Source organism: Equus caballus, chromosome 31 (genome assembly GCF_041296265.1).
Source record: "Equus caballus isolate H_3958 breed thoroughbred chromosome 31, TB-T2T, whole genome shotgun sequence".
NCBI classification, from domain to species: Eukaryota; Metazoa; Chordata; class Mammalia; order Perissodactyla; family Equidae; genus Equus; species Equus caballus.
The window spans coordinates 17,114,497-17,130,167 of record NC_091714.1 but is presented as its reverse complement, the minus strand read 5'-3'; the positions used below and the strand labels follow the sequence as shown (position 1 = coordinate 17,130,167).

General features: G+C 37.6%; 1 protein-coding gene across 8 annotated transcripts in view; it reads left to right on the top strand.

The window, feature by feature from the left end:
- The window catches only part of PCMT1 (protein-L-isoaspartate (D-aspartate) O-methyltransferase), a 53,113-nt gene that overhangs the window by 35,599 nt on the left and 1,843 nt on the right, over window positions 1-15,671 (top strand). For 2 of the 8 annotated variants that reach the window (XR_002805218.2, XM_014738211.3), the window contains exons 6-8: window positions 260-345; window positions 4,219-4,388; window positions 15,048-15,191. Coding sequence is in view for 4 of the 8 variants with exons in the window: in XM_014738211.3 (XP_014593697.2) it covers window positions 260-345; window positions 4,219-4,388; window positions 15,048-15,191 (400 nt within the window). In the remaining 4 variants the exon portion in view is untranslated. Of the gene's footprint in view, window positions 1-259; window positions 346-4,218; window positions 4,444-15,047; window positions 15,192-15,671 lie in introns of all 8 variants that reach the window. The other 6 variants (XR_011434406.1, XR_011434407.1, XR_002805219.2 and 3 more) reach the window with 4 other exon arrangements.

Genomic DNA, 15,671 nt, shown 5'->3' with positions numbered 1-15,671 from the left:
GTGGCAGATGTTAGCTCAGGGCTAATCTTCCTCAAAAAAAAAAAAAAAGAAACTTGAGGTCTTTGATCCTGTTGACATTGATTTTTGTGTATATATGAGGTAGAGGCCCACATGTATATGTTTTCCATATGAGTATTCAATTGTCACAGCATCATTTATTAAAAAATCTATCCTTTCCCTGCTTTACACCTCTTACAATTCTTCACGTTAGGTAGTTCTATCTGAACAGGTTTTTAAAGCATGACTTTTTTTCTTTCAGTGGGAGATGGAAGAATGGGATATCCTGAAGAAGCCCCTTATGATGCTATTCATGTAGGAGCCGCAGCCCCAGTTGTGCCCCAGGCAGTGAGTTGGGTTTTTTCTGTGTTTGTGTGCTTTATTCAACTAACACTCTAAAAGATTTATAGCGAGATGACTTCTAGATGACGTCCAGAATATACTTAGACTTTCATATTGTGCATTTTTGTTACAGTTAGTAGGTAATGTTTTTCATGTGCAAATAATTGTATAAACAACATGAAGATTACTAAACCCCAGCTCATGGCTGTCTTATTTGAAGCAGTATTTGATCCAGCCAAGAACTAGTACACCAGTAGAACTGGGAAAATCCCTCTGGAGTTCACGACCTGAGAGTCACTTGGTGTTTTATTAAAGACCAGAATATGCAAGACTATGTTAGGTGCATGGAGAGACCAGGGTGTGTTTATCATACGTTTTACCTTCACAAAGCTTATATTCTAGAATAGATGTGTCATACTTGTGACAGGGAAGTTAACGAGATGATAGCATACCATTAGCATATGATATATATTGAATGGAAAAGAAAAATACGTGCTGTAGGCGTTTGAGGGAGGGGTTGAATTTTGTGTAGAGTGGTCAGGGAGACTTGTTCCAGGGGTGGGGCCTGGACTGGGTCTAGAAGAGGAGTGGGAGTTGCCTGGTTGCAGTGAGAGGGAGGGATTCTCCAGTACCGTGTGTCACATAGTCAGGGAAATGTCTAAGTACGAGATGGATTTTTCATTTTAGGAAGACTCTGAAAGCTTACGTCAACTCTTAATAATCCTTCATTAAGTTCACTGAAGTCTCAGGTTTCTGTTACATATGAGTTTTACATAGTTCTTAACTAGACAGCTAGAGGCTGAAAGTGACACTGTCTCTTATGCCCAGTCTTATCCACTCTCTGACCTGGAAAGTGTTCTTTTTCGTATGTTTAGATCAGTTATGAGAAGCTGAAAGTTGGGGAATTTGTTCTGGTCATTGACTTGCTGCTTGTTGGCTGAATGACTTTGGGAAAATCACTTATTCTCTCTGGCCCTGTTATCTGTTTAAAAAACAGACTAAGCCAGTGGTTTTAAGACGTTTAAATTGAAATATTAATATGCTGTAGAAAGGTATATGAGTCGTAAGTGAATAGCTCAGTGAATTTTCACATATGACCGCACGATCAGTAGTTTTTTTTTAACTTTTTAAAAAATATATTGGCAGCTTAGTAGGAGCAATTAAAATCTGAATTAGACCTGTGTTTACATGAAGGAGCTTGGGTACAGGGCTCATCTTCCCCACCAAGACCCAGAGATTATCTTGAAGGGCGTTTCCGGCTTTAGCTCAAGATGAATTTAAATGTTGTAGTAGCACTTTTAGGGGTATTATAGGGGTCTTTACACATCTGATTAAATTTAAAGATAGATACTGACGGGGCTTTCTAGTTTTAAGATAACAGAGTAAAGATGTTTATGCCTCCTCTTGGATATCACCCCAAAACAAATAGAAAAACAAGAAATAGAAACGCAGACTCCATATTCACTTATCTGGGGGATTACACCTGCAATCCTGAACTCTACAATGTGGGACAGAAAGGAAATGGAGTAATGACTGACTCAGGAACCGAGGAGACTGCAGAGGGGGTGTCAGTGTAGAAGCAGTTTGCTCTGCAGGACTCTGGAAAGGCTTAGAAATGGGAGGCGTCAGGACCTTGGGAATCAGAGATGAAGCTTGAGTCTGAAAGGGGGCTGCTGCTCGAAGTTCTGTAGGAGGAACGGTTAGTCCTAAGCCCGAAGTAAGAGAATTTCCAAGAACTGAAGGACATGATTCTGTAGTTTGAAAACATCTATTGAGTGTCCAGTACGGTGAATTTTTTAAAAAAGAAAAAAAAGAACCACCATATCACCATGAAATTTCAGGATATTAGGGATAAAGAGAACGTTCTAAAACTTCCAGAAAAACAAAACAGGTAATCTGTTGAGGACTGGTAACGAGAAAGGCATCAGACTGTGAATAGCAGCATTAAAACCAACAAGTCAGAGGAGCAAACTATCCCAATTCTGAACTGAAAATGATTTCCAGCCTTGAAATCTGTACCCACACATATGGCCATATTTGTAGAATAAAGGGAATTTTAGGCTTGCACTTCTCAGTCTTTCTCTTTTAAAATATTCCATGCATTGTTTTATAGAATACTTCTTGAGGAATTGCTTTAGTAACATCATCAAAAAGTGAGGAAGGAGAGAGGCAGTAGGAAAAACCAGAAAGAGGCTCGGTAGGATGCAGGAAGGGAGAACTTCTTGCTCAGAGAGAGGGGATGCGAGTTCCCAGTGTTGTTGCCAAGGGACAGCCCAGGATGAAAGCTGTGCAGCAGGCCTGGGGAAGCAGCAGGCCAGGGTTGGGGCACGAGGAGGAAGGCACTAGAAGGAAGCCCTCCCCCTGCCCCCAAAAACATGTACCAATGAGATAGGTTTGACTGTGTGAAAATTTCATGGAGAAGCTGTGGGAGGGCACAAAGATTTAGAAACAGTTACAAAGAAAATTAAGTGAATGAAAAAGAAAAACCTTTAATTTTTAACTGCAAGAAAAGCAACTATTGTATAAGAAAAGAAACAATCATTGGATACCTGTTGGCTCAGCTGCAAATTATATTTACATGGTCATAACTGAAAATGGTTTTAATGAAAAATTATGATGTTGGTTGGATTGGGGAAAAGGAGCAGAATGTATGTAAGAGAGCTCAGTCCTCATCTAGTATGTAATGTGAAATTAAAAAGTAAATACTGTACAGCACGGTGACTACTTCACAATACTGTATTGTGTATTTGAAAGTTGCTAAGACAGTAGATCTTAAAAGTTCTCATTACAAGAAAAAAAATTGTAACTGTGTGGTGATAGATGTTAATTGAACTTATTGTGGTAATCATTTTGCAATATGTACGTGTATCAAATCATTATGTCGTACACCTAAAACTAATATATATTAGTTATATTTCAATTAAAAAAAATAAAAGACACTTTAGAAATAAGCACTACAAAAAAAATACTAGAAGACACAGCTAAAAGGATTTAAAATGACTGGATTTAGGGAGTCAGATTGGGGTGGGGAGAAGTCTGCTGTTTTTCATTATAGACCTTGACTTTTAGGAAAACAACTCAAAGGATGCTTGCCAATATTGCTTTGGTAAAAATTAAAATGGAAAATAAAATAGACTTGTAGACAACCAAAATTTTAGTTAGGATAATTCTATCAAAGTAAGTTTTCTTCCTTATTGTTTTTGATGAGTGGTGATCTCCACACAAAAATGGTAACGTGATTTCAAAGCTCTCTGACTGCAGGGGCCCTCACTGAGTGGTCTTGTTTCTCCACTGACAGGGGCATCACGTTCTACTGCTGCAGGGACTCTAGCCCCGCCTTCCCTTTCATGGTGCCAGTAATCCTGTATTCAGTCATAAAACCAAGGTTTTCTTATCTTTGGTTCAGCATACCCTGGATGCTACAGTAATAGGATAGGGATTCCTTGCTGATTTTCTACACTTCCTCTCCCCTCTTCCTCCTTCTAGCCCACAGAGATTCAAAACAGGCATCTAGGCATTAGAATTTTCTGCTCTGCCTTTGGCCTTCCTACCCAAGAGGATAGTTCTGCATTACGTGGTTCACTCAAAAATTTTGAGCACTGTGGTTGTACCAGGTACTATGGTAGATGCTTGGGGTACAAAGATGGATAAGACACAGTCCTTATCATCAAAGAACTTGTAATTTAGTAGGGAGGTCCATAGGTAGATGAGTAAGTGGATAATTGATTAATAAGTTTAACAATCATAGTATGTATGTGCTAAGTAGAGTACATTTCTGCTTTCTGCCCATGGATGGTGAAAACTGTTTATAGTGATGCAAAACGACTGTTAGTGTAAAGCCTGTAACTCAGTGTGTATGTGTTTTCCTTTTTCTTTTAGCTGTTAGACCAGTTAAAGCCAGGTGGAAGATTGATATTGCCAGTTGGTCCTGCAGGTGGAAACCAGATGTTGGAGCAGTACGACAAGCTACAGGATGGCAGTATCAAAATGAAACCTCTGATGGGAGTGATATACGTGCCTTTAACAGATAAGGAAAAGCAGTGGTCCAGGTGGAAGTGATTTTCTCTTCTGCTCTTTCTTCTTCCACACCTGCAAGGTGAAAGGGTGTGAATTTTAAGACATTACACCACAGGGCTGCCTTTTTGGTTGTCACCTTTATGCTTCTCCATTTTAACATCAGAAATTCACTACATTAAAAATGTGGAAAAATCTTGCATGGTCTGCCCTTCTTTTGATTTAACTCATTTTTTTTTTTTTGGGAAAAGGGGGTGAGACTTGGTTGGCACACAGATTTTTTTTTCTTTTTTCTCCTGAAGAGGCTTCCAGCCACAGTTCAGTACTTTCTAAGGATATTTTATTATTGGCCACTCTGTCTATATTTACCACTTATTTTCATAGCTGCTGTATGGTCATGGAAACAGCGGCTTTGGTCGGCAGAGAAGGGGCTGTCACATTCTGCCCTGTTCCCTGTCTGTTGTACTGTTGTTTTAAAGAAGGGTAAAGATACTCATGTCCCAGTTTTCAAAGGTGTCAGAATCCCAGAGAGGACATTCTTCCTCTCAGCTTGCTTTCTCTCTTTCAGTCAGATTCCCAGATGGCTGACAGCCTGTGCCTGCCTTACATTAGGCTGCTGCTTCAGAGCTGCTGTAAGGAGTAAACTTCCCACCGTTCTCTAGAACAGGCCACCAGTTTTTAAGCTCCTCTACCTAAGCCCCTGGGGAGGGGAGGAGAGGGGTTCACTAAGCTACCCAGTGAGTGCCCAGGTCTCACAAACCCACCCAAAGGACCAATAGCATGCAGCACAATCTTCAGCACAGCATGGCTCATGTAATGCCCACTTTTGTTTTATGTCTCAGCATAATCGGAGTATTTTGTTAGAAGCCAAAATTTCTCTTGTTCTTCTCTTCCTCCTCCTCCTCCCCACTCCGTCCAGAGGGAATGAGGGAGATCAATAAGTAAGAGTTACATTAGCTAAGACTACTTGAATTTAAATGCCAAAATAAGAAAGTCTTTACAGTTTCTTTGTTTTAGAATCTATTTTTATTTGGCAAAGTTACTTATTTTAAGGTCATTATTTTCTTAATAATTAAAATGGTGATTATAAGTTTAATATTTTATTTTTGGGAAAGAGTAAACCTTTTGAATGAATGTTTAATTACAAAAATGGTAATGAATCTAACTCAGTTTTGTTCAAAACTGAGTATTATTATTATTTTTTATTGAGTTAATGATAGGTTACAATCTTGTAAAGTTTCAGTTGTGTATTATTGTCTGTCAGTCGTGTTGTAGGTGCACCACTTCACCCTTTGTGCCCACCCCCCACCCCACCTTCCCCTGGTAGCCACTAATCTGTTCTCTTTGTCCACAGGTTTAAAGTCCTCATATGAGTGGATTCATACAGAGATTGTCCTTTTCTATCTGGCTTATTTCACTTAACATAATTCCCTCAAGGTCCATCCATGTTGTTGCAAATGGGACGATTTTGTTCTTTTTTATGGCTGAGTAGTATTCCATTGTATATGTATACCACATCTTCTTTATCCAGTCATCGGTTGATGGGCACTTAGGTTGCTTCCATGTCTTGGCTATTGTAAATAATGCTGCGGTAAACATTGGGGTGCATAGGACTTTTGGAATTGCTGACTTCAAGCTCTCTGGATAGATACCCAGTAGTGGAATAGCTGGATCATATGGTAGTTCTATTTTTAATTTTTTGAGGAATTTCCATACTGTTTTCCATAGTGGCTGCACCAGTTTGCCTTCCCACCAGCTGTGTATGAGGGTTCCTTTTTCTCCACAACCTCCCCAACATTTGTTACTATTTGTTTTAGTTATTTTTGTCATTCTAATGGGTGTAAGGTGATATCTTAGTGTAGTTTTGATTTGCATTTCCCTGATGATCAGCGATGATGAGCATCTTTTCATGTGCCTGTTGGCCATCCGTATATCTTCTTTGGAGAAATGTCTTTTCATGTCTCCAGCCCATTTTTTGAGTGGGTTGTTTGATTTTTTGTTGTTGAGTTGTGAGAGTTCTTTATATATTATGGATATTAAGCCTTTGTCAGATATATGACTTGCAAATATTTTTTCCCAGTTACTGGGTTGTTTTTTTGTTTCAATCCTGTTTTCATTTGCCTTGAAGAAGCTCTTTAGTCTGATGAAGTCCCATTTGTTTATTCTTTCTCTTGTTTCCCTTGTCTGAGAAGACATGGTGTCTGAAAAGATCCTTTTAATACTGATGTCAAAGAGTGTACTGCCTACATTTTCTTCTAGAAGCCTTATGGTTTCAGGTCTCAGCTTTAGGTCTTTGATCCATTTTGAGTTTATTTTGGTGAATGGTGAAAAAGAATGGTCAATTTTCATTCTTTTACATGTGGTTGTCCAGTTTTCCCAGCACCATTTGTTGAAAAGACTTTCTTTTCTCCATTGTAGGCCTTCAGCTCCTTTGTCGAAGATAAGCTGTCCATAGATGTGTGGTTTTATTTCTGGGCTTTCAATTCTGTTCCATGGATCTGTGCACCTGTTTTTGTACCAGTACCATGCTGTTTTGATTCCTGTAGCTTTGTAGTAAGTTTTGAAGTCAGGGATTGTGATGCCTCTCGTTTTGTTCTTTTTTCTCAGGATTGCTTTAGCAATTCGGGGTCTTTTGTTGCCCCATATGAAGTTTAGGATTCTTTGTTCTAATTCTGTAAAGAATGTCATTGGGATTCTGATTAGGATGGCATTGAATCTGTAGATTGCTTTAGGTAGAATGGACATTTTAACTATGTTTATTCTTCCAATCCATGTACATGGAATGTCTTTCCACCTCTTTATGTGATCATCCATTTCTTTCAGCAAAGCCTTGTAATTTTCATTGTATAGGTCTTTTGCCTCCTTGGTTAAATTTTTTCCTAGATATGTTATTCTTTTTGTTGCGATTGTAAATGGGATTGTATTCTTGAGTTCTCTTTTTGTTCTTTATTAGAGTATAGAAATGCAACTGATTTTTGTAAGTTGATTTTGTACCCTATAACTTTACTGTAGTTGTTGATTATTTCTGATAGTTTTCTGGTGGATTCTTTAGCATATATAAAATCATGTCTGCAAACACTGAGTGTTTCACTTCTTCATTTCCTATTTGGATTCCTTTTACTCCTTTTTCTTGCCTAATTGCTCTGGCCAAAACCTCCAATGTTGAATAAGAGTGGTGAGAGTGGGCACTCTTGTCTTGTTCTTATTCTCAGAGGGATGGATGGTGCTCAGTTTTCCCCCATTGAGTATGATGTTGGCTGTGGCTTTGTCATATATGGCTTTTATTATGTTGAGGTACTTTCTTTCTATCCCCATTTTGTTAAGAGTTTTTATCATAGATCGAGGTTGGATTTTGTCAAATGCTTTCTCTTTGTCTATTGAGGTGATCATGTGGTTTTTATTCCTCATTTTTTTAGTGTAGTGTATCACATTGATTGATATGTGGATGTTGAACCATCCCTGTGTCCCTTATATAAATGCCACTTGATCATGGTGTATGATCTTTTTGATGTATTGCTGTAATTGATTTGCCAGTATTTTGTTGAGGATTTTTGCATGTATGTTCATCAGCGATATTGGCCTGTAGTTTTCCTTTTTTGTGTTGTCCTTGTCAGGCTTTGGTATCAGGGTGATGTTGGCCTTGTAGAATGTGTTAGGAAGTGCTCCATCTTCCCTAATTTTTTTGAGTAGTTTGAGAAGGATAAGTCTTAAGTCTTTTTTGAATATTTGGTAGAATTCTCTGGGGAAGCCATCTGGTCTTGGACTTTTATTTTTTGGGACGTTTTTGATTACTGTTTCAATGTCTTTACTTGTGATTGGTCTGTTCAGAGTATCTGTTTCTTCTTGATTCAACTTTGGGAGGTTGTAACAGTCTAAGAATTTATCCATTTCTTCTAGGTTGTCCAATTTGTTGCCGTATAGTTTTTATAGTATTCTCTTATAATCTTTTATATTTCTGTGATATCTATTGTAATTTCTCCTCTTTCATTTCTAATTTTATTTATTTGCACTTTCTCTCTTTTTTTCTTTGTGAGTCTGAGCAAGGGTTTGTCAGTTTTGTGTATCTTCTCAAAGAACTAGCTCTTTGTTTCATTGATCCTTTCTACTGTCTTTTTTGTTTCAATTTCATTTATTTCTGCTCTGATTTTTATTGTTTCCCTCCTTCTGCTGACTTTGGGCCTTGTTTGTTCTTCTTTTTCTAAATCTGTCAGGTGTATTTTGAGATTGCTTATTTGCAATTTCTCTTGTTTGTTAAGGCATGAGGGCCTTCTTGAGGATTTCTTGTAAGGGGAGGGAGGTTTTGTGGTGATGAACTCCCTTAGCTTTTGTTTATCTGGGAAAGTTTTTATTTCTCCATCATATCTGAAGGATACTTTTGCTGGATAGAGTGTTCTTGGCTGAAGGTTTTTGTCTTTCCAAGATTTGCATATATCATTCCACTCTCTCCTAGCCTCTAAGGTTTTTGCTGAGAAATCTACTGAAAGCCTGATAGGGGTTGCTTTGCAAGTTATTTTTCTCTGCCTTGCTGCCCTTAGTATTTTTTCTTTGTCATTCACTTTTGCCAGTGTCACTACTATATGCCTTGCAGTAGGTCTTTTTACATTGATATGGTTAGGGGATCTGTTGGTCTCTATCAATGGATTTCTAGCTACTTGCCCAGATTTGGGAAGTTCTCTGCTATTGTTTCTTTGCACAAGCTTTCTGCACCATTTTCCTTCTCTTCTCCCTCTGGAATGCCTATAATCCTTATGTTGCATTTCCTAATTGAATTGGATATTTCTTGGGGAATTTCTTCCTTTCTTTTTAGTCTTAGTTGTCTTTCCACCTTCATCTGGAACGTTTCTGTATTTCTGTCCTCAGTATTGCTGATTCATTCCTCCATAATATCAGCTCTATTGTTCAGAGAATCCGTATCCTTTTTTATCTCATCCATTGTGTTTTTCATCTCCAATATTTCTGATTGGTTCTTCTTTATAGTTGCAATCTCTTTTGTGAAGTAGGTCCTGAATTCATTGAACTATCTGCATTTTCTTAGAACTCATGGAGTTCTTTTTATGATAACTATTTTGAATTCTCTGTCATTTAGATTACAGATTTCTGTGCCTTCAGGATTGATTTCTGGGTACTTGTCATTTTCCTTCTGGTCTGGAGATTTGATGTATTTTTTCATACTGGTAGGCGGCATGTATTTGTGCTTCTGCATTGTGGTAGTATTTGATTGCCACTTACACCTGCCGCCTCTGGGTGGGGGTCAAGAGCTGTTTATTCTGAGCCCACTGTAATCCTCTTCACAGCTCCCAGGTACTCTATGGGGTGCCGGGTTGGGGTGAGGGGCACTTTCTTTCTCTTGCACAATCGCAGGGACTTCTCACTCTGCCCTTGCTCTGCTCTCCTTGGGTGTTAACTTCCTGAAGATGCCCCTGCGATAGCTAGTCACCTCTGTGTGGGGGCTTTCCCCTGGGCTGTGAGGGACCTTGGAGAGGGATGGTGTTCTCATGGAGGGCTATTCCCTCCCCCCTTTCCTCAGAGTCATGTGCCGTCCCTGGGTTGCTGCCCTTCAGGGAGGAAGAGAAGAATTCTCGCACCTCGTTCCGGTTCCTTGTGGGGAGGGGGTCTCCAGTACCTCCACCTTCCAACATATGGCTATGTGGGTCTCTCAGACATCATTTGTATTGTGTGGATGTCCCCTGTTGGAATATGAATGTCCTTTTCATTATATCTTACAGGGGAGAGTTTATGGGGAGAGCTCACTCCGCCATGATGCTGATGTCACTCCCTCAGCCACTTCTTAAAAAAATAATATAAAAAGATAACAGTCTTGTCAATTAGAATCAGATATAGTTATTAACAAGTAATTATGACCTTCCTTCACTTTGCTTCTAGTATGGTTATACCATTACATAATTGTATGATTCCTATTGTATAAAAGGGGCAAACATCACTAAAATTACTGGAATTTGAGGTCAAGAGTTCAAATTTTCATTAATAAGTTTTGTTTTTCTCTTCATATATAATAAATGTTAGTATCGAACATTCTACCTATAATTTAGTGATGAAGGAATTACAAAAAGGCCTTTTGTTTTTATAACTAGAAGTGGATTTACCGTTAAGCTAATGAAACTTCAGCTTCCGGACCCTCACTGGTGTAGGGTCCTACCTGGCCTTATACCTCAAGTTATAAGCATAGTCTTGTTTTCAGTCTTTTGTTTTTCCCCCCTTCACAAACAGGTGAATTATATAATTATCTAAGCTTTAGGTCTCTACAACACCTGGATCCACCTCTGATAAAACTATTTGTTTTAAATTTAGAATAATTTTTAAATTTATGGGCAATTATTCAGTCATTTACCAAATATTTAAATGTATATATGCTTATTTTTCTTTTTGGTCTTAAGCTTTTTAAAACATTAAGCAATTTTTCATGTTTGCATCATTGGAAACTTTTCTCTAGTTATGCTAGGAGGACTTTCTAATTTTTTTAATTGTAGATTTGCTGTGTATTTGTTCAAACACATTTGCCTACATCCAAAGATGCAGTTCTAATTATAAAGATAATCAATTACTTGATTGTAAATCTTGAAGTTTAAACAATATAAAAGTGAAACAAAATCTGGAAACCAACTTGGATAAAAACAACTGCCACAATTAAAAAATTTTGTACTGAAAGAAATTACTAGACAATAAGATATTTGAAAGGGTAAAACATCAACAGTTAATTGAAATTCTGGGGAGACGTTAATCTGCCACAGTCATGCATTGTTTAACGACAGGGATACATTCTAAGAAATGTGTCGTCAGGTGATTTCCTCATCGTGCGAACATCACAGAGTGCACTTACACAAACCTAGATGGTACAGCCTCCTACACACGTAGGCTCTGTGGTACTGATCTTATGGGACCACATTGTATATGTGGGCTGTCGTTGACCAAAATGTTGAAGTATTATCTGGCGAATGGCTGTATTTCTATTTGTGTTCATAAACCATCAGTCAGGGTCCAGGCAGGAAACAGAAAATATGCTTAGCTAGGATTTTGAAGTGATTTTAATGAAAGGAGTATTCAGAGAAATATGAGAAAGATTATGCGAACCAGTAAAGGATGTTGACATAATCAGGGAACGGGGACACCCAGGGAATAGTGGGAAGCTGTTACCACTCTAGGCCTTAAAAGGAGGAAGAAATTTCACTGGAAGCCATGGGAGCAGAGACAGCAGAGGGAAATGGGGGGTGGGGGAGGGAGTGTGGTCCCTGATGGGGGTTGTCGTGATAGAGGGAAGCAGCTGATCTATGAATCGCCTCAATTTTCTCTTGCCCTGGCCCCGTCTCTCTGCCCGGGCATCCTGTGGGCCAGACTTACTTAACCGAAAGTCAGAGGGGAAGGGGCCCTGTGGCAGATGTGGTCTGAGATGACTCTCTCCACCTCCTCCTCCCCGTGTGCTCCTCCTGCAGCACATACCCCTGCTTCATTTAAAATTTTGGTCCGGGCTAGATTTGAGAGGCCATCTAGTTTTTGTGTGCTGTATTTCTGTCCCCTTCAGGCCAATCTAAAACTGTTCTTGACAGAAAAAAATGTGTTTATTTTAGATTGCATTTAATATTTTTATTGGGAACTTTGTCCTGTTGTTAAATTTGTTCAATATTTTTCAGTGTGAAGACTTTTTTAATGCATTTATTAATTCAACAAGCATGTGTTTTCCCACTGTGTCCGGACTGTACTAGGGCTGGGCGTACACAGCTGTGAATTTGAAACTGACCATTCTCCTGGAACTTGCAGTCACGTGGGAGACCAAAAAAATCCAAAGACCAGACAAGCAGGCAGTTAGAGTGTAGTGTGTTTAGACTCTGCCTTGAGGGCAGTAGGGAGCAATTGAAGTGCTGAAGCCAAGCAGGGAAGTGATCAGAATCACATTTCAGAATGATCACTCTGGCTGTGTTATAGAGCAGATTGCTAAGGGACAGAACTAGAGTCAGAAACAGGAGGTGGTTGTAGCCAGTCAGGGGCGAAATGATGGTGGCCTGAATTAAGGCAGCGGTAATAAGGATGGAATGTGGTTGAGACGAGTCGCTTACTGTTTTCTAAGTGCCCATCCCACATTTGGGCATTATCATCTGAAAAGCTCCTTAGTCAGTTTCTTGCCGGGCTAGATGATTTCTGTTCTTTCAGATTTTCTTCAGGGTTAATTTAACACCTCATCCTAGTCCTTTCCTATGACTCTTCTTGTCTCAGCTTCCCATCCTGCTCTTCCTGAGGGGTCCACACTAGTTGCCGTGCGCTCTGAGGAGTATGATAGAAACTATATGGAAAAAAGGAGGACCAGTGGGTATGCTGAATTCTGTTGCCAGATGAAGCCTGAAACATGACTGTAGACTTATGTCTCCTTATGCTTGGATTATGGTGGGTTAATCAAAGGGGAGAGGTAGAGGCCACAGACCTGGAATCTGTAGTATGAGCTTCGTGACTATGGACTTGTAAGAATTGTATTAGTTGCTTCGTAAACTCTTAATACTTTTTAAGTTTGTATTTTTTATATGTAGAAATCAATATTTTGTTAATCTTCTGGTAAGTTTTATTTTTGCTTTTAATAGCCACAGTGTCAATGGAATAAGTCCATCTCTGGGTTGTGAAACAGGGATGTTTCAGGGTTCTCATTCCATAAACGCTTTATCAGTGTCTCCTTGAAGTGAGGTGTTATGAGTTGGTTGGGCATTTCTAGGATTGGCAGTGGAGGTCCTAGAGTATCCGTTTGATCCTCTGTTCCGTATCATTCTGTATTGTTCCGTTTTAATTTCTTCACATATGTTACAGCATTATGACATATTTTATATCCTTAAAGGCAGGGATATCTTCTGTTGCTTTTGGAATTCTTTTTATGTCTCTCATAATACTTTGTACAAAGTGAATTGTACAAAGCTTTTATTACCTTGGAAAACCCATTAATTAGAAAACATTCATGAATGTTGATTGTTATTTCCTGATGCTACATCTTTTCATTTGTTCTTGATAAAGAATATACAATATTAAATGTTAGTAGCTTAGAGTTATTAACCTAATAAATTATGTACAATTATATATTATAAAATCATCAGTATATACAGTTATTAACCTAATGAATATGTTTAGCACATATATAGCAATTTTAAAGAGCCCTTCTAGAAATTTAGGACATACTCCTTTTTATTGTAAATGTGCCATGCATGTCAGTCAGATAAAGAAAGATGTGGTTATGTAGAAGCTTGAACTTTAGGAAAAATTAATAAGTTGAAAGTTTTATGGATTTTGGAGTCTTAGGATGTGACAATGTTATGCATGCACTGGCAGCAAACTTTTGGTTTTCCTTGGCATCCTTAAAATTCAGGTCTATAAACTTAATTTCTTCTTCTTAACTATTTTTTTTTACTGCTGTACATTTCCTTCAATTTATCTTTAAGAATACTGTCCCTAACTACCAAAGTAATGCCATGTGCATTGTAAAGATAGAAAAAAGTACAAAGAATAAAATAAAAACCATCCATCATCTCAGAACCCAGAGATAACCATTGTTAACATTTTGGTAGATATTTTTTCACTCTTTTATCCATAGATCTATATACATCTCTTTTGTAATCCTGAGATCATACAGTAGCACTATTTTTTAATCTCCTTTTATCCTTTAATAACATGGTTCCACATCATTAAACACTTTTTTACAACATAATTTTTTCCAGTTTTAGTGAGATATAATTGACATATAGCATTGTATTTTTTTAGATGTACAACATAATGATTTGATCTATGTATATCTTACAAAATGATTACAACAATAAGTTGAGTTTTACGGTTTCAGGTCTTAGGTTCAAGCCTTTAATCCATTTTGAGTTAATTTTGTGTATAGTGTAAGATAGAGATTCAGTTTCATTCTTTTGCATGTGGCTATCCAGTTTTTCCAACAGCATTTATTGACGAGACTATCCTTTACCCCTTGTGCATTCTTGGCTCCTTAATTATTGATTGTATATGTGTGAGTTTATCTGTGGGCTCTCTATTTTCTTCCATTGACCTATGTGTCTGTTTTTTTGCCGCACCATACTGTTCTGATTACTATAGCTTTGTAATAGAGTTTGAAATCAGAAATTGTGATGACAGCTTGTTCTTCTTTCTAAAGATTGCTTTGGCTATTTGGGGTCTTTTGTGGTTCTATACAAATTTTAGGACTGTTTGTTTTATTTCTGTGAAAAAATGCCATGGGAATTTTGATAGGGATTTCATTGAATCAGTAGACTGCTTTGGGAAGCATGGATATTTTAACAATATTAATTCTTCCAATCCATAAGCACGGAATTTCTTTTCATTTATTTGTGTGTTCTTCAATGTCTTTCATTAATGGCTTGTAGTTTTCAGTGTAGAGATCTTTCACCTTCTTGGTTAATTTATTCCTAGGTATTTTATTGTTTTTGATACAATTGTAAATGGGATTGTTTTCTTAATTGCTTTCTGATAGTTCGTTATTAGTGTATAGAAACACAACTGATTTTTTTATATTGATTTTGTATCCTGCAACTTTACTGAATTAGTTTATTAGTTCTAACATTTTTTTGGTAGTCTTTAGAGTTTTCTATATATAATATCATGTCATCTGCAAAAAGAGACAGTTTTACTTCTTTTTTTCCGATTTTGATGCCTTTTATTTCTTTTTCTTGCCTAATTGCTCTGGCTAGGACTTCCAGTGCTATGTTGAATAAAAGTGGCGAGAGTGGGCATCCTTGTCTTGTTCCTGATCTTAGAGGAAAAGCTTTCAGCTTTTCACCGTTGAGTATGATGTTAGCTGTGGGCTTGTCATATATGGCCTTTGTTATGTTGAGGTACGTTCCCTCTACACCCAGTTTATTGGGAGTTTTTATCCTTTTCCTTTTTGAAAAAAATTTTTAAATGGAGAGGATATTTGGAAATGTGGTACTATGTTGTTGGGCAATAAGGATATTTATTTACAATATCCTTAATGCCTTGCAACAGGTAAATAAAATGTAAATTATTTGAAAAACAACAATAGTATCTTCATATTTTAAAAAGCACAAGTGAGTTTAATTTATGAAAAGAGCACTTTGCAAGTGAACTCTTTGAAGATTAAATATTTTAATGCTTACATGAACTTAAGTAACAGCTGTTCTGTGAGAATTTTAGTACTTAAATTACTTAGAAGAATATATTTAGAGGAACCAGAACTGATAATTTATCATTTAACAGATAATTCAGTGCTGTATGATGAAGGCAGCTTGTGGGAGAAGTAATTTTTAAAATATTTTCTTGCACAATTTACAAAATTCAGGTTTTTAAAAAAAGCA